This window comes from Myodes glareolus, chromosome 3 (assembly GCF_982192425.1).
Source record: "Myodes glareolus chromosome 3, mMyoGla1.1, whole genome shotgun sequence".
Classification (NCBI taxonomy): Eukaryota; Metazoa; Chordata; class Mammalia; order Rodentia; family Cricetidae; genus Myodes; species Myodes glareolus.
In genome coordinates this window covers 10,439,692-10,458,860 of record NC_142028.1, presented here as the reverse complement: position 1 = coordinate 10,458,860, position 19,169 = coordinate 10,439,692, and the positions used below count along the sequence as shown (strand labels likewise).

The following is a 19,169-nucleotide window of genomic DNA, read 5'->3' as shown; positions in this document are numbered from 1 at the left end:
TTGGTATGCAAAATGATTAAAAATTTTAAAATAAAAACTAATAATAATGCAGCTTCTCATTTATTAAACTCAGTTATTTACACACTAAACAGAAGATGCAATAATTTTAGATTTGATGGAATCAGAGAGCAAGGAAAGAGATATCTTGATAGAGGGAGCCATTATAGGGCTAGCAAGAAACTTGGTGCTAGGGAAATTCCCAGGAATCCATAAGGATGACCCCAGCTAAGACTTCCAGGAATAGTGGAGAGGGTACCTGAACTGGCCTTCCCCTGTAGATTAGTGATTACATCCAGTACCTGATGGAAGCAGTTGCAAAGATTTACAGCCAAGCACCAGGCTGGATTCCAGAAGTTCAGTCAAAGAGAGGGAGGAGGGATTATATGAGCAAGGAGATCAAGATCATGAAAGAGAAACCCACAGAGACAGATGTCTGGAGCTTGTGGAAGCTCATGAATTCTAGACCAATAGCTGGGAAACCTGCATGAGCCTGAACTAGGCCATCTGCTTATGGAAGACAGTTGTGTGGCTTAATCTGTTTGTGGGGCCCCTGGTAGTGGGACCTGGATATATCCCTGGTGCATGAGCTGGCTTTTGGAGTACATTCTGTGTGGGAGGATGCCTTGCTCAGCCTTGAGTGAATGGGGCTTGGGGTGTTGAGAGGTGAGGGGAGCAGGAAAAGGGGAGGGAGGTGGAACTCTGGTTGGTATGCAAAATGATTAAAAAGTTTAAAATAAAAAATAATAGTAATGCAGCTTCTCATTTATGAAACTAAGTTACTTACACACTAAACAGAAGATACAATAATTTTGTATCCTATTCACTTTACTATAATTATTATATTTTAACTTTCTATTGATTCTTTGTGGATTACGTATGATGTATCCCTAACCTGCTCACCTTTTGTATCCTTTTGTATCTATCCTCTGCCTTTGCAACCTCCCTACAAAATAAAGCAAAATAAAACAAAATTTAAAAGAAAAAAATATTATTGTGGAAGCCGTAGTGTGATACAGTGAGTATCTTGGGATACCCGTTAGTCCATACATCTTTACTCACAAGTGTTCATTGTAGTGAGTCATTGGTCTGGTTTGAGGTCTCTGACTTCTGCTACACTACAGATACTGGGCCCTCACTGGGACTCTTCAATAACCTGTTGTTGCCCTTTGTTGTGGAGATCCTGAAGCGTTGGATCTACAGGACTGGCCCCTTGGCATGCTTTATCAGTTCATAGATGGGATAGATGTTGGTGTGGGCCAACTCATAGCCCTTGTTCTGGGCCTGAGTAGTAGCTGGGTTGGCCAGCTCACCAGCTCTCCCCGACCTTTCGCCACCAGGATGAGCTCTCCAGCACTGCCTTAGCTAAACTCATCTAATGCATCAGGCCACAAGGGTCAGGGTCTGCAAAATACATAGACTTTTTATGAAAATTTCAAGGAATCAAACCAAAATAATGAACTTGGATATTTTGTAAATCTATGACAAACCCTGTCGAGACTGAGGGGTTATAAGGAAGGAAACTGTTTCATTAATTTCACAGAGAAGCAGAAGGCAGAGCCCCAAGTTGTAAACGAGAGCAGATGGAAAATAAATCACTTGGTGAACATGGTTGAGAAGACATGATTATTCAAACAGTATTTTGAATCTGGTTTAAACTGCAAGAAAATTTACTAAAATGCAAAAAGAACCCAACAGGGCCAAGCAGATGGCTCAGCAGGCCACTTGTCCATGAAACCTGGCCCGAGATGTCAGTTCAATTTAAGGACAACACCCAAAAGCTGTCTTCTAATCACACAATCACACAGACACATACACACCACATAAAACACACATGCACACACACGTACAAACAACACACACATACACACACAAACACACACATACACACACCGATAGTATGGGAAGTCCTTCTATATATGTGTTGCTTTTATTGGTTAATAAAGAACCTACTTTTGGTCAATGGCTTAACAGAATGTAGCCAGGCTGGAAGATATATATATATATAAATATGTGTGTGTGTGTGTGTATAGGCATGTATGTATATGTATGTATATGTATGTGCATATGTGTATATATATGTGCATACATATTTATATTATATATATATATGCTATTGGCCAAACAGTATTGCAATTAATACAGTTTTTTGTGTGACTATTTCAGGTTAGGGTGGTGGGAAATGAACTAGAGACCTCCCCCAACACATGGGGGTGGGAGAAACAGAGGCAGAGACAGAGACAGAGAGAGAACAAAATGTAAAAATACATTTTAAAATACTACGAACACAAAACGGACAAAATGAAATTGTAATGACCTACAGATGAACAAATGAGTATCTAAAATAAGAAAAACAGAAATAACCATTGAATCTAGGAAACTTTTTCCAGGAAATAAAGATGAATTTCTAAAGGTTTAGGGATAGTGTGTCAGCATCAGAGAATTGTAGGGTCAGCAGATCAGAGGGATCTCCAATGTGAAAAGCTGCTTGCTGAAGCCGCTTGTGTGGAGCTGCCATTTAATTCCCACATTGACCAATCTTATGACCAGTAGTGATATGGCACCCTACTCACCGCTCTAGGAATCACATTCATCCAAATCAATAATTAATTTCTACCCTTTCAGAACTCTGCTATCCTTAAATGAAGACAAGGCTTAATTTCCAACTTACCAATGTATAAAGGGGAGTTTTCAGATTTGGCAAAATCTTCTATGTAGGAAATACCCAAGGGCATGATGGGGGTTTCACCAATTCCACGAATAAGATTTCCTACCATTACATATATCCACATTAAGGATTTAATTTCTTTTATACACTCTGTATTAAAACAAGAGAAAACTGCATGAGCATTTTGACAGTTAAGTGTTACTGAGAGTAAATTCAAAATTTTCTAGAAGCCGTTCTCAGGTCACAAGCCCATAATAATCATTCAGTGACTTCTGTTACTGTGCTGCATAGCAGGCTTGCTTTTGAGTCACCAACCAGCTCCCAAATCATCACACAAAGGCTTGTTATTAGTTATGAATGTGTAGTCTAGCTTAGAATCATTTCAGGTTAGTTCTCTTTAACTTATACTAACCTATTTCCTTCTATCTACCTTTTGCCTTGGGGCTTCTTACCTTTCTTTCTGTATGCTTTACTTTCCTGCTTCTTCCAGGATCTGGTTGGCTGGCAAAATCCTGGCTTCTGGCCCCAGGCATGTCCTTCTTTGTCTCTCTTGTTCAAGCCTAGATTTTCCTCCTACTTATTCTCTCTGCCCACCAACCACTCCTATCCATCTCCTGCCTAGCTATTGGCATTTCAGCTTTTTATTAGACTAATCAGGTGCCTTATGCAGGCAAGGTGAAACAAATTCAACACATCTTTACATAATTAAACAAATACAGCACAGACAAATAAATGTATAACTCTTACATCACTAACAAAAGCAGCAGAAGCAAATGTAGCACATCTTTTCCTAGTTAAAATAATGTTCCATAGCAATGCTCTCTAGAAATCAATGAGTCACCCTTACTACTTATTTTGAAAGATTACATAGCGATGGAGTGTAAATGTTATTCTAGAGACAATTCTTGGGTTGGAGAGATGACTCTACAGATAGATATCTCTATCCAATTCAGTGTTTAGGGATAACACGTTGCTTGTGAGAATTTACATTATAAAAATAGGCAAACTGTAAAACCTTGGAATTTCCCTCACCTCCAGGAGCCCAGTTTTCCATCAACCAGTGGACCCCGTTTGTTAATGTGTGCACTGTCTCATTTCTCCATAACTTTTAGAAATGAAAGCAAGCACACACGTGTGCAATAGTCTCTGACAACTCATTATTTGCTTACACAACAAAGACAGAATTTTGAATTCTCTACAGTTGCAATTATTCTCTAAAAATTCAGGATTTTAACTAAATAGAAACTGTACTTTTTCTTAGATTTCATCATTTCCTTTCAATTAAATATTCTGACAGTTGGAGTAGCAACTGATCAATGAAGTAACAAAAACAAGGCCAAAGCAAATTGAACGGCAAAAGCAGAAATCTTTGAACATTTGCATGCACCTCCCAAGTTTGTTCTAAGCTAAGTGAACTTGCACTCCCTAGAGGAGCTTGACATTGTGTTTGCAGAGAAGTGAAGGACAATGAACCCTGAACTATGGACTGGTCGGTGGCTGCTCATAAGTGTCCTAAGCACAACTGGGTCCTGAGGTCTAAATCTTACAGTTTCCCTCTCTAGGAATTCAGATTCTTATCTTTGATAAACATGATAATTTCTGTCTTCAGATCATAGGGAGACTTTCAACCCTCTTCTAAAGCTGAATGGAAAATTCAAGTGCTTTCTTAGGACTCTGTACATGGGAAGTTTTAACTTATCCACCAAAATACAAGGAACGCAAAGAATGAATTTTCTGGGGTCAGTTCAAAAAGTGAGCATGGGCTAGCACAGAGGTCACTGTTTCACATTGCTTTGCTTAGAGGGTTTTTGTGACTCAGAGCTTCACAGATGGCTACTCTTTGTCTCTCAAGCTATTTTGATCTCCACAGACTCCCTGTGGAGTGATGGTCCAAGACTTTGAGACTGCTGCAGATTCTGTAGCGTGGATTTACCATAAAATGGAGATATTCTGGCCTGAGGCGATTCTGCTGAGACAGCTCCCGAATAAATGTCCAGGATATATATTGGGTCTTTCAGAATATGTGACTTTTGTCAGAACATGGTCAAAAGAATGGTGTATGGTGTACTATAATTTGGTCAACTGTAAGAGAGGCTCCAGATAAAAAAGCAGAGATCCTTTTATCTCAAGAGTATTTCATTCCCTGTATTGTTCATAGACATTATTTCATGCCTCCTATGACTAACAATTACCTTCGGTTTATAAGGCATATTTATTTTTGTTAGATGTCAGAACGTAGCTCTAGAATCCAATATGATCAATGTACCTTGAATCTGGATGTTGCCTTCTGCCTTGTTTCATGCTTTCCTAGATATAATCTATAATCTATAATCCATAATATGTACCAGGCAACTGTGTTTAAATTCGTCTGTCCTGAGAAAGTCTTTGGAAAGGGAGGGTCTGTTAAGGATGTGCTTACTGATGTTTATATACATTTCTCTGTCATATTTTTTCTGATCCCAAACAAGCTTTTTGGATCATTACTTTCATTGTTTCATTCATGTATAATAGTGCACAGTAACTGAAATAAGGTCATCTCAGCATTAGACTGTAGTTCATCCCATTCTTTCAGGTGCTCAGATACCGGACCCAGATACAGCAGACAAAATCTGCACAGGTCCACTGAAAAGTCGACAACGTTAAAAATACTACCTAAAAATGTATACGTAAATATGTGTACCTTTACGAGCAAATGTACACCTTGTGTGTGCAAGTGCCCAAGAGGGCCAGAAGAGGGCACCAAATTCTCCAGAACTAAAATGACAGGAGATTGAGAGCAACCTGATGTGAGTGCTGGGAACCAATCAGGCCCTCTGTGAGAATACTGTGGTGCTCTGAATGTAAATGCCCCACAGAGACCCCAGTCTTTACTACTTAGTCTCCAGTTGGTGGTGCTATTTGGGAAGATGGAGGACGACTGTTGCTGGAGAGGGCTTTAAGAGCTTAAGGCCTCATCCTACTTCCAATTTGCATTCTCTGATTTATGCTTATAGTTGAGATGTGAGTACCTAGTCTCCTGCTCCTGCTTCCATTCTCCCTGCTGTGATTTATTTCTTATCCCTCTGTAAGAGTGGGTCACCTGGAAGAATCACTGAAGTATCAGATATTTATATTGCAATTCATACCAGGAACAAAATTACAGGTATAAAGTAGGGATGAAGGTGATTTTATGGTTGGGGGTAACAACAACATGAGGAACTGTATTAAAGAGTCCCAGTATGAGGAGGGGAGAGAACCACTGCTCTATAACCATAAGAAACAATAAACTCTTCCTTGTATAAGTTCCCTTGGTCTTGGTCCTCCATCAAAGTCAAAGAAAAGTAACTAAGACATACAGTGAGTACGTCGATACAACATCTGACTTTGTCTGTGAGTGGTGTACAGATACAGGTCACCATGACTCTGTCATAGTCAACTAATCTGTTGATTAAGTCATGGTACCGGCACATTTGATAAATACTGAAAAGTAGGAAGTGTATCTAATTCGAGGAAGTTGAACATGAAGTGGCATATCTACAGAGGCTATATCTCATCACTTCCTGTATCTTGTTTTCCATTCTTCTTGCCCAAAAAGAAGTGAAGAAGAGCATCACCCAACCCTCATCTCACCATGATACTTTGTCCATAAACATGGGGCAAAGTGACCATGAACCAAACCTTCTACAACAGCAAGTGAAAACATATCTGTCCTCCCTTGAATTGTTTGGGATTTTGATCACAGTGATTGGAAAGTTACTAATACAGCATATGAAGGGCAGGAGACAGGACCACAGTGCATGAGCCCATAGGAAGTAAGGGAACCACTGTCTGGTTGAAATATAAAGTAATTTTTTGTGTTAAAGAGGGAAAAGGAGACTGAAAGACAAACTCCCGGGTAACCAAGGAATTCTGAGCTGTGACATAGGCACCTGCTTTCCCGTGGTGCATTGGGTGCACAGTACAGATGTGGTGCATTTCCTATTTGCATAATCTCTGTGATGGATAGTTTCTGTCAACTTGACACGAATCCTGAGAAGAAGGAATTTCAACTGAGGAACTGCCTTCCTCAGATTGGCCTGTAGGAATGAATTTTATGAGGCATTTTCTTCTTGGTTAACTGATGAAAGATGGCATAGACCACTGTGGACAGTGCTAGTCCTGGGCAGGTTGCCCTATGTTGTATAAGAAATGTAGCCAAGCAAGCCACAATGAAAAATTCATGGTCCTCTCTGCTTTGTTCTCTCCCTCCAGTTTCTGCCTTGGCTTCCCTCATGGTGGGATACAATTTGTAAGCTAGATAACCTCTTTCCTAACTGGGTTGGTTTTAGTCCATGATTTACCACAGCAAAAGAAAGCCAAATTAGACTAATAATAGAGATCTCATTATATGTTTAAATGCATCCTTCTACATTGTTTTCCCTTGAGGGACTAACTCTACAATGGTGCTGGAGTGGCTATCTTTGGCTTATTTTTTAAATACTTTTAAATACTTCTTCTTTAAATAAGAAACAAAGGAGTCTTAATAAGTATATTCAAACTCTGGAGTCAGTCAGAGTATTCTTTGCTATTAGACAACTCCATTCCCTGCAAAGGGAAATAAAGATTGTTCATTTGTCTTAGGTGCCTACTAAACCCAGTGTCACATTCAAAACCCATCGTAAAAGAGTGTTCTGTGGCCCTGTGCCTGATCAGAAAACAGCAAGAAGCACTAGTCCACCTGCTGGATCTGGTGCTGGCAGTAAGGTCTGACTTCTGTTTCCCGAACACAAGAAGCTGTTTGAGGACAAGTTGCTTGATGGGGAGATCGTTGTTTCATATTCATATCTGTGTGGACACAGGAAACATTCACCGTGAGGACCTGAATGCAATGAGAGCGTCTGCAGATCATTGACTCCTGCTTCCCTGAAAACACAGCATCCAGAGCCCATCTATGTCTCCACAGCAGTCATTCTAACCTGGGTGTGACGACACATGAATGTCACTCCAGCACTTAAGAAGTGGAGATGTGAGAATGAGAAGCTCAAGACCACTCTCAGCTCTGCAGCAAGTCTGAGGACACTGTGTTTCACAAAAGACTATCTCAAAAAAAAAAAAAAGAAACAGAAAGAGATTTAAAAAAAACTGAATGCATAAAAGCAAGCTACCAATATCAAGCAAGTTATTAATAATCATCAAAAATGTGCCCCTTCTTTAGAGTTAGTTCTCAAGTCTCTATGCGTGGGTGACATAACTTTCAGATTCTCTAATGTCAACTCTCTGGGATTTTTAAAGGACAGTTTCCTAGAAATAATTGGAGTGGTATAGAGAACAAAAGCAAGAAAAAGAAAGGGACTCACTAAAATAGAATTGAGAAGATAAAAGCTTTAGAGAGACACAAAACAAACAAATAAAGACAGTTTCTCTGTCTTCTCTGAGCTGTGGTTCCATGTTTCCTTTCTGAGAATTAAAACAATCATTCTCCTATGTGTTCATTAACTCCAACAGAAGGAAAAGTCATTATGTCATGTTGTGTGCTGATTTAAGCGTATCCTGACAAATAATGCTGGCTTAGAGTAAAAAGGTAGAACTAGTCACTAGTTAACCATAGAAGTCTGGAGGTCTGTACAAAGAGGAAACAGGAAGTGATAAGGTGAGGCGGGGACAGGATCTCGGCCTTTCTGGATCAGAGGGGCTGCAGAGGCGGGAAAGTCACTGGTGGCTATTCTGCTGGTTCTCTGACTATTTAGGTTTTTACCGCAATATCTGACTTCTGGTTGCCTTTAAGATTAATTCGATTTACACTTCACCTAGCACCCAAGGTGGGCTCAGAGTAACAGAAAAAAATAAAAAGCAAAACAAAAGAGTTAAATTCAAAGATCTCTTTCTAAAGAAAAATAGGGAGATAGGAAGTAGAAATGATAGGATGAAAGAATATGTTTTTGAATCTACTTTAATCCAGAAAACAGTTATTAATCTCAGACCACTTTACATTGGTTTGGATTTAAATTTATTGATACAAATTTAAAGTTATTTCTGTTTTATTATATGTATATTTCTACTCTTATTTAGGATATTGTGTTTATGCAGCTCATTTAAAAATGTAATATATAATTAAGAAATACAGAGTAATATTCATCTCTAATAGTCAAACTTACAGACATTTTAGGTATGTTTTAAAAGTCATACACAGGTATATTTAGATAGATGATCTTAAATCATTTCAAAGATCTATAGAATATGACATTTAATATTTTTTAATAAGCTGTGGCTTTTCATGACAATGAGACACATCTGCTCCTGGAAGCACTGATTTACTTCAGAGAAGATGATGGACATTGAAGAAATTCCAAATGGAGTTTGCTTTCTTTATAATACAAACAAGGCATGTGGGCAAAGAAACCGCCTTTGCCTCAATTGCTGAGAGCTACTGTCCAAACTGGATCAATAAGACACAGAAGAAAGTGTCTATCAGACTTTGTCAAGACAATATAGAACAGTCCTTCAAAATTTCCTGCTTCTAAGAAAAGTCTGGCAGACATAGTAGGCCTATGGGTCAAAGATGGATGCCACAATGTCGCAGAGCAGTCTGATGTCCTTGTCATTAGGTAACAATTCACTCTTCTGGGGTTTTGATGGAGTTGAAGACTAGATAGTTATAGTTAGAACTTTATTTATTTATGACAAAAGATAAATTAGGTGCAAAACTTTGGACTCACAAAGATAAGATATAAAATAGAGTATTTTCTCTAATTTTGTGAAATGCAAATACACTGGATATTATAACTGTAATTCTTACTTGATTGTTGCAACGAGGGGCTGCTTGTTCTTCCTGGCCACTCAGCTAGCTTAGACCCGAAATAATCACCCAGACGCTGTATTAATTAAATCACTGCTAGGTTCATTAGCTCTAGCTTCTTATTGGCTAACTCTTACATAATAATTTAACCCATCTCCATTAATCTGTGTATCTCCATGTGGCTGTGGCTTACCGGCTAAAGTTTTGGCATGGCTGAATCTGGCAGTTCCATGGCTTCTCTCTGACTCTGCCTTCTTCATCCTAGCATTCAGTCCAGTTTTCCCCACCTACCTAAGTTCTGCCTTATCAACAGGCCAAGGCAGTTTCTGTATTCATTAACCAATAAAAGCACTACATAGACAGAAGGACCTCCCAGACCATTTCCCCTTTCTGTTTAAACAAAAAGGAAGACTTTAACTTTAACATAGTGAAATTACATATAACAATTATCAAGCAAGAATTACAGATATAATATTTATATATACTTTATCTTTTATTATAACTAATGAAAACTATAACTATAAAATCTTCAACTCCAACAAAGACTCCAGAAAGATATAATATTACCTAAGTAAACAGAAAGAATGTTGAAAGCAACTTCCATAACTCTAGAAATGACAGAGACATCTTGCTACCTGAACAGTCACCCAAAGTTCTTCTGTACCATTAGGGCATCCTAATTTGTTGTACATAATCTTAAAGTTAAAGTTAACTTTAAACATAAAGTTAAGGGGCTGAAGAGATGACTCTGCAGTTAAGAGCATTGCCTGTTCTTCCAAAGGTCCTGAGTTCAATTCTCAACAACCACATGATGGCTCACAAACATCTGTTATGAGGTCTGGTGCCTTCTCCTGGCCTTCAGGCATACACACAGACAGACTATACATACATAATAAATAAATAAATATTTTTAAAAAACCATAAAGTTAAAACCTCCCTTTTTAATTAGGCAAAAAGGGAGATTTGCTATGGAAAAATATTCTTGAACACTGTAAAGATTTGTCACTCATATCGATTTTAAAAAACTGTAATGAGCCATTAGCAATGGAGGAAGCATAGGAGGACAACCAAACTCAGGATGATGGGAAGGAGAATGATGGAAAGAGGAGTCACCAGCCAGATGTAGAGGGAGCAGGAGATGAAAATGCCTTGGCAATAAAGGTACCACCATATGGCAGAGCATAGGTAAGGAATACGGGCTAACTAGCTAGCAACAATCCTGAGCTGTCAGTCAAGCATTTGCAATTAACATAAGCCTCTGAGGGATTATTTGGGATCAGGCAGTCAGGACAGGAAAATTCTGCTTACAATATCGTAACAGGAAGTGACAGAATCCATTACCTGACAATGACTCTTGGGATTAAAAGTGCTAACACCAAAAATATCAAAAGTGCCTACAGTTAGGAGGCTGAAGCAGGAGAATCACCAAAAGTTTGAGGCCAGCCTGAGCTATATAGTCCATCCCACGCCAGCTGGGGCTATATAGCAAGACTCTGTCTCAAAAAAAGAATAGGAAAGAGCAATGGGAGATATCAATCAGTAGTTAAGAGAATTTGTTGCATTGCTCTTGAGAATCTAGGTTCATTTTTTTCAGCACCTGCATGGTTGCTGACAACCATCTCTAACTCTATTTCTAGGGAATCAGACACATTTCTGATATCTGTGGGCACAAGATGCACACATGGTGCATATGTATACATGTGAGTAAAACACTGACATACATAAAATTAATGAAAGATCTTAAAAACAAAAGAAATAATGAAAAAGAATAGGGAGAGACAGGAGGAAGAGGAAGATGGGGAAAGGAAGTCAAACAAATGCTTAAGGAAAAGAATGATAGAGAATTACAGGGAAATAGCACTGGGATGGTCCAGAAGTTTACATTCAGAGGCAGGTGGAGACACAACAGCAGACAACAGCAAAAGGCATGCCTGGGACAAAAGTGAAGTTCTGACCCATGTTGAGGGCTGTTCACTTTGCCAACCAGTGAGGGCCTTGTGAGATAATGAGAGACTCAGATGAAGTCTATCAAATGTTGCAAAATGAGCTAAGTTTTGAACCTGGAAACTGAGTTCTATAACAAAGAATAGTATGATTCTATGGGAGAAAACATTATTTTGTATATTAAGGTACTAAAAAGTAATAAGACAGAGACAAACAGAAGAAAGAAGTAAAAACTTTCCTCCAGAAAGCAGGAAAGGGAAGAAGGGTTAATTACATAATTCATGCTAACACTCTTCTATGTTATGATACAATAGTAAACATGAAAATGAAAATAAGTCTTGAATACAAGGCTATCCCTTGCTGACCCATGAATATGTCAAACTGTAGACCTCTTGTAACTAGAATGTGTAAAAATCAGCCCAAGCTTTGGCAGATTCAGAGAATCCATTCAAGTGTACCAACTTCATGAAAGTGGTTTCTCAAAGTGCACTTAACCAATGGATTAGATGAGACCTGAAATGAACCCAACAGGATTCACAAATCATCCAGCCATGTGGAGACCATATCTTCTAATTTCCATATAAGCATTCTGTACTTAGGGGGATACTCCTTCCAGAGAGAAAATTCTGAACCTCATTTCCTGTATGTGAAAGTTCAACCTAAAACATAATCAAAAACTGGGATACTCACCGGCCTATCAGGAAATGAGGTAGTGATATTATGAAACACCCTAGGCCCATAACCGCACATCCAACACCAATCATGATAGGCCTGTGCAGTTTTGTTCCGAAATAACTCACGAATATAATCAACAAAAGGTTTCCTAGGAGAAGGGAAAGAGAATGTTATTTCAGAAAAGTATTAGCAGATCCTAGTCCATAGCCTCTCAAACATTTGTACTTTAGGGTTCATTGTTTAACAACCTACTTAAGAATACAGGGATGGGTTGTCTACGAGGTTTGTGTGTGGGATCTCCTTCCGCCCCTTCAGCCAATAGCCTTTAAGAAACCAGCCCACTTGGGCGTGTTCTCTTTGGCTTCAAAAAGCAGCCATAGCCTTGTGCTCCCTCTCTTGCTTCGGACTCCACTTCTAGCTACCAGACTCTTTTCCTGGTTGTGCAGAGGGCTGTTGTCTAGGATGGTAATCTGTAAGTTTTCCCCTTTAAATAAATAATCTTCTTATTAATCACAATTCCAAACTGGTGTGGGATTGTTCTGTGACTTACTCCTTTAAATAAATTATATAGATATAGATATAGATATAGATATAGATATAGATATAGATATAGATATAGATATAGATATAGATATAGATCAATTGTGACCCTGTAAGATTCTCCTCCATTCTGGTTAATATTAAGTCCTCTATTAGGAATCATTCAGCCCTTGATAATGGATACAGAAGGAGGTGTCAGCCTGCAAGTCATCCCTGACCTCTCCTTTTATGACTGTTTTATTCAGAGTCAAATGGAACTATTTTGACTATTTAAAACCCTCTTTATGACTCAACATGGCCATGATGAACATCTGCTTCTGTTGCTACATATTCCCTCAGACCAAATACTGTTAGCACAGGGAAAGTCAGAGTGTTAACCCTCCAACTGGGTCTTAGGATGAGATTACCAGAATCAAAAAATCAGCACAAAAACTCATCTCTGTGGTTTAGGAGAAAGCTTTGATTTAAAGAACCTCAGAGGGAAGCCCCATTCTGACAGAGAGGCCTTTGATAAACATGCTTAAGAAAAGAACGTACAAGTGTGTCTTGGTGGCATAGACCTGCCATCCCCAGTCACAGTGTGGCTAAGACAAGAAGACTGCAAGATCAAGGTTGGCCTGTGCTACAGAGTGAGTTCAAGATTAGCCTGGTCACCTTACTAAGAACGTCTTCAAAATAAAAAATAAATAAAGGGTCTGGGAATAGGGTGGTAGAGTGCTAGTCTAATGTGTAGGAGGCTCAAGGCTCAATCATAAGTATTATTCTATTCACAAAAAAAGAAGCAACATAAGTAAGCTTTCCTCAAACCAGTTTTAGTTTGATGTAGACTATTTACCCTGCTCATATAATACATAAAGAAAAAATTCAGAAAGCTAAAACACCCTTCTTTGATGACTTTGTAAATTTCTAAGTGATTTCAAATACTTAGAAGATATATGAAGACTTTGTTTTCTTCCAATTCTATTTCTCTCTATTCTGCTAGGTAGAAGAGGTGATGCATTATTTTGAATGGTTTGCACCCCACTTCCACATCCTTATTGTCCTTTCTTTGCCCAAAGTCCCTGTCATTGAGGTCATCATTCAAAAGATAATGTCCCAGGACAGCCTGTGATTGAGCTCTCTGGGCTTCTTTCTAGTCTGTGACTGAACCACTACGCACACACTGGATCTTATCTGAAATCTATATTGTATGAAATGAAAAGCATTTCCTACTCACACTCGGTTTAGATTGCATTTTATGTTGCCTTGGTGGCCCTCAATTAATTGGAGGGAAGGTGTGGGGAAATGTAAGGTGTCGTCCAGGCTAGGGGAAGGTTGCTTGTAAAATTACCTGGGGAAATGCCCACCAAATACTGCATTCATTGGCCAATGTGAATTCCTTCCTCTCACAACTGTTTCTACTTAAGACTTCCCCCAAGTCATCTACCACATCCATTGCTGGTGGAGGAGTTAATATTTTCTAGTTTAAAAAAAAAACTTTTTAACTTTTAGTCTAAAAACCACAGAGTTCACAGGAATTAGTTTTCCAGAAAATCAAGTTTTCTGTGAATTGGTAGAAAAAATTGTTTTCAATAATCATTAACTGTCATTAACATTTCTGTTCGTTGCTTTCGTGTAACAACTGGCTTCCTCTTTACCTATATAATTCATTTTGTGCAATTAAAATATTCTAAAACAGTGGTATTGGGTTTTCAATAGGAGTCCTTAACATAGAAAAATCATGACCCTCTTCCAACCCCATACTGGCTTTCTGCCACATAAGGGATAGAAGACATACTCCAGAGCAAGCCACAGTCTCTACCCATTTTTCATCCCTGCACACTTTTCCAGGTTCATGTTTTAACAACTTCCACCTTCCCATAACACAGGGCTGACTTGATCCCCACACAAACTATTTGATGGTTCACCCCTGTACACATCTCCCCTTCACATTTACCTGTCCATTTCTCCTCCAGGATCACCTTTACCCCTTGAAAAGACTGTCTTCCCTAGCACAATGTGGTCCATAGGACCTTGGAACAACAACAAACTGCCCTTGTTGCATCTAACACACTAGAGCATGACTGAATCTGTGAAATGCTTACGTAAGGCATTCATCCTGACTACTGGGAAGGCCAAGAACACAGGTGGAAGAGTTTAAGAAGCTTGATCGTGGTAGTCAAGATGAAGCATCCTCCATATGTGTTAGCCTCTTCACAGCTCCTGCTTTCTTTGATGTTTTGATTTAAAACATTAAAAATAATTTCACCTTAAAGGAAGTAAAAACTAAGAACAAAAAACTTCCAGGTCACTTTGTTTATAGAGGACATCTTTCCCTCCTTCACCTTTTGCATTCTCATATCCAAGTTCATCACCCAAAAAAGGGTCTAAAGTTAATCCATGCTTCTCAGGAAGTGTGACTGACAAAACTCAAACGCAGGAAAGCATCCTAATCTTCCTCGATGTCAAGGAGTGGAAAGCTGGCAACCTCAGAGACACAGCGGGGTAGAAGAAGAATTTGCTCTCTCCTTCAGAACACAAGTTCCTCCAGGCTCCCACAGCAGCCTCTAAAATGCCGAAGAAAAGCCCTTAGCTTTTCTTTGAATGATGCAGTGGTAGAATTAGATATTAATATTCTAAATCTTCTGCTACTTGTCAGAAAAGAGGGACCATGTCAGAGTATGTGGCAATAATGAAATGTCAGCAAAAGAATATTTAAATACATGGTTCCTTCACACCCAAACCAGGTTATTTAATCACAGCAGGAAACATATAATTTAGTCAGATGAAATGGTTAATGCAGGAAATAAGAAGAGAATATCAATATATAATAATAAGTAAGTGTAAAAATGACTCACCAATCTCAAAGCTCCCATTGATCAGTCCAACAATAGCTGTGGGAATATCAAATTGTCTTTCTATTTGCGTGAGCATGGAATTCATATAAACTCCTGATAGTGCTTTGGATAAATATGCACATGTTGTTGCCAACAGAAACATCTATGAAGAAAAACATTTAAGAAAAGTCAGAAACCCTGTCTCAAAAATCAAAAAAAAAAAAAAAAAAGAAAAAGTCAGAACCTAGTATTCTGATTCTATGTCTGCCATCTACTGGCAAACAGCATCTACCATGAGGTGGGGGATTGTATCAACATTAACAAACTTTGAAAATGGAAAAAACTACAAAGTGTAATCTTTATTCTGTCATGCTGTCCTAACTCTGGAAATGCGGGCGGGGTTCGAAGAGTTGGTTAGTAGTGGTGAGTCCTGTAGATGGGATATGGCCTTGCCCTTGTATCAGTGTATCTTATTGATACAGAAAGACATTGAGTTATTCTGTGTAAGACATGATGGCTATTGATGGGTCTCCAGCATTATACTCTTATCTACAGAACAAGTGTTGTCCTGAAGGAATAGAACACAGAACTGCACCACAGCATTGCTCCTGAAGCAAGCCTCTTATGTTCTCTCCAAAGGGATGACAGGTCTCTGGGTATCTTTGACCAGTTCAAGCCTTTGTCCACTTTGTCTACATTCCTGAGAAAAATAAACTACGTTCTCACTACTGGGATCAATAGTTACAGTAAAGTGACCTGTCTTGTTTTTCTTTCTGAGTCCACAGGTCCTATAACCCTTTACCTCGGTAGTCCAAGTGGTGTTTGTGGCATGTAAACCCAGGACAGAACATTTTGGGGTCCCTCCTGTGCAGGATAAAATGTGGCTATATACCAATAAGACTCCTCATCACCAGCCTGTGACTAATATCCTTAAACTGAATGATGTAGTGAATGAGATTACTGTTTCCCTTAACTTATCTTCCTGCAGTAGGTTGATGACAAATGTCATCATCCCAGCTTCTGAAACTTCTGTACAATCACATCTAAACTAATAGGCAGATCATCCTGTGTTAGGTTAGGATATACTGTTTATAAAATAATTGTCACTACTACCAATTAATTTGAATAAACTGAAGCAAAAAAATATGCAAAATGAAGAACTAGGAAATATGAACACCAACTTCAGTATAGCTCAAAAGTACTCTATGACCTTAAGATAATGCAATTTCAGCTTGAGAAGCTTGTCTTCTAACTCTAAATGACATTGGCAGAGATGTTTCCCCTTCCCACTGCAAATCTTTGAGAGGATGTGATTGATACGTGATTATTTTCTCGTGGGTTTCATAATTCAGGTCCTATATTTTAAAGCAAGGTCTACAAAATTAAAAAGAAAATAATCAGGTTTGGGGGATCATTTATTTGATTTAAGTTTTAAAGAAGAAAACTAAGCAGGTAATGAACAAATTTCTCTTTCTCTAAAGTACTCGATTGTGGACAGAAAGTAAAAGAAATCAGTGTCCACGTGGCTCTAGTCTACTGCTACATAATGTCTGCATTTATAAAGCCAACCCTGCTGACTGTTCACCTCGGCGCGCTAGAGTCTGAAGCAAACGCTCCTAGAGCAGTCCTTTCCTTCCTCCGAAGGGAGTTCTATTTTGTATTTTCTTTCATTTCTTTGTGTAAGTGTGTGTATGCTTGTGAGGGATGAGTTTCTGTATGTATATGCACATGAGGAGACAGAAGACAAGTGTAGGTGCAATTCCTCAATCTTTGTAAATACTTTTAGTAACAGGGACTCTCACCTGCCTAGAATTCAGCCAGGTGGCAAGGCTGGGTATCAGGGACCACCAAGTATCTGCTGAGTCCATCTCCCACACACTGGAATTGCAGTTAGTGTCACCGTGCCTAGTTTATATGTCGGCTTGGGGAATGAACTCAGGTCCTCCTGCTTCTTAGGCAAGCACTTTACTGATTGAGATATCTCCCCACCCCCTTGAGAAATTTTCCTTTGTTTTCATTAATAAATTTTATTGACTAAGTCACTGCTTGGTGATTTTCTATATACATGGTCCATTTTGATGATTACTTTCCTACTTTGTTCGCCCTCTCCACCAACACCTTCATTATTTGTAGGATAATAATCCTTAGAAAAAAGGATTTCTAAGGTTCATGAGTTTTGGGTTGGGTTTTTTTTTTTTGTTCCAAATACATTAACTAAGGTCCTCTGTGGAGCCACTGGGTTAGAACTAACCACTGGAATCTAATGAGGTCGCCAGTGTGTGCATGATCAAAGTCCATGAAGGCCATGGTTTACCCTGGCTAGGAACACCTTTGCTAATGATTATATTTCTAACTTTAGGAAGCAGAGCTTCCAATTTGGCAGTATAGAATATTTGGCTACCCTAGCACTTAAGACAGCTCTAAATACAGATAAAACTATTTTTAAACAATTACCTCTAAATTTTGTGCTGTAAAGTCATGATTTTAAATTGTTTTCATAACCTTCACACCAGTACCTACTATAGTTAATCTCCAAAGTAACAGTGGTAGTTTTTTTTAAATAGGAATAACCTCCTGGCCTCCAGGGAGTGGCATTATCAAGAGGTTTAGCATTGTTGGAGAAAGGGTCAGTGGGCATGGGATTTGAGGTTTCAGACAATCAAGCCGGGTCTAGTATCACTTATTTCCTGCAAAGTACTTATAAGGATGTAGAATCTCGGCTCCTTCTCCAGAGCTATATCTGCCTACAGGCTGCCTTGCCTCCTGCCATGACAATAATGCACTAAACCTCTGACCCTGTAAGCCAGCTCCAATTAAATGGTTTCCTTTTTAAGACTTGTAGTGGTCATGGTGTGTCTTCAAAGCAATAGAAACCCTAAGAGAGTAACCAAAGATGAACTTTGAAAACTAGTATTTATAATGATAAGTGGTGACTTTTCTCTATAAATACTATTAATTCTAGCAATTAATAATCATAATGTTCATCATTAGCCTTAGCTTTGAAGTTGCAATTGGCGCTGAGCAATTAAGATCACTCTCTACTCTTGCTGAGGACCTGGATTCAATTCCTATCACCCACACAGTGGTTCAAAACTATCTGTAACTCCAGTTCCAGGGGATCCAGCACTTTTTTCTAGCCTCCAATGACAGCAGACACACAGAAAAGTAAAACACCAATTTAAAGAAATTAATACGTCTTAAAGTAGAAAAAGAAGGACAGATCAGGGATAGAGGAATTGCCTGGTGAATATGAGCATCTGGGTCTAATCCCTCAGACCAGTTATATAGGATAGCACTGAATGGTGGGCACACACACATACACAGACACACAGACAGAAAAGGCCAGAGGGGGATACACACACACACACACACACACACACACAGAGAGAGAGAGAGAGAGAGAGAGAGAGAGAGAGAGAGAGAGAGAATGATGTTTTATCTTAAAACGTAGGATAACATTATCTTTTTCAGATAAAATATACTGAATCAAAAATACGCTGCACAAGTTGTCCAAAGTGACACATCAAGTACTCATCTGGAAAAGGCCAGCATCTAAGGGCCTGGGCTCCTCAGAATGTGAGAACTGAAGGATAACTTGAGGGGCTGGGTGTCAGTATTTCATGCATCGCTGCAGGTAAAAACACTTCCCAGGGCTGAGTCTGAGGCCTCCTCTCTTTTACATTAGTGTATGGAGTCCACTACAGGTGAATACGGTAAGTGAGCTTGTGACTGGATGACTTAGGAGGCAGAAACTTAGAGAGGAGCCTGGGAGGGG

The 19,169-nt window shown here is 39.0% G+C and overlaps 1 protein-coding gene across 5 annotated transcripts in view; it reads right to left on the bottom strand.

Moving 5' to 3' along the window:
* LOC125399188 (solute carrier organic anion transporter family member 1A5-like) overlaps window positions 1-19,169 on the bottom strand; it is a 70,456-nt gene that overhangs the window by 38,540 nt on the left and 12,747 nt on the right. For 4 of the 5 annotated variants that reach the window (XM_087903980.1, XM_087903981.1, XM_087903982.1 and 1 more), the window contains exons 3-6: window positions 15,416-15,557; window positions 12,054-12,186; window positions 7,362-7,468; window positions 2,669-2,815 (exon numbers count right to left, since the gene is read on the bottom strand). In XM_087903980.1, the coding sequence (XP_087760106.1) occupies window positions 2,669-2,815; window positions 7,362-7,468; window positions 12,054-12,186; window positions 15,416-15,557 (529 nt within the window). Of the gene's footprint in view, window positions 1-2,668; window positions 2,816-7,361; window positions 7,469-9,612; window positions 9,704-12,053; window positions 12,187-15,415; window positions 15,558-19,169 lie in introns of those variants that run through there. The other variant, XM_087903984.1, reaches the window with a different exon arrangement.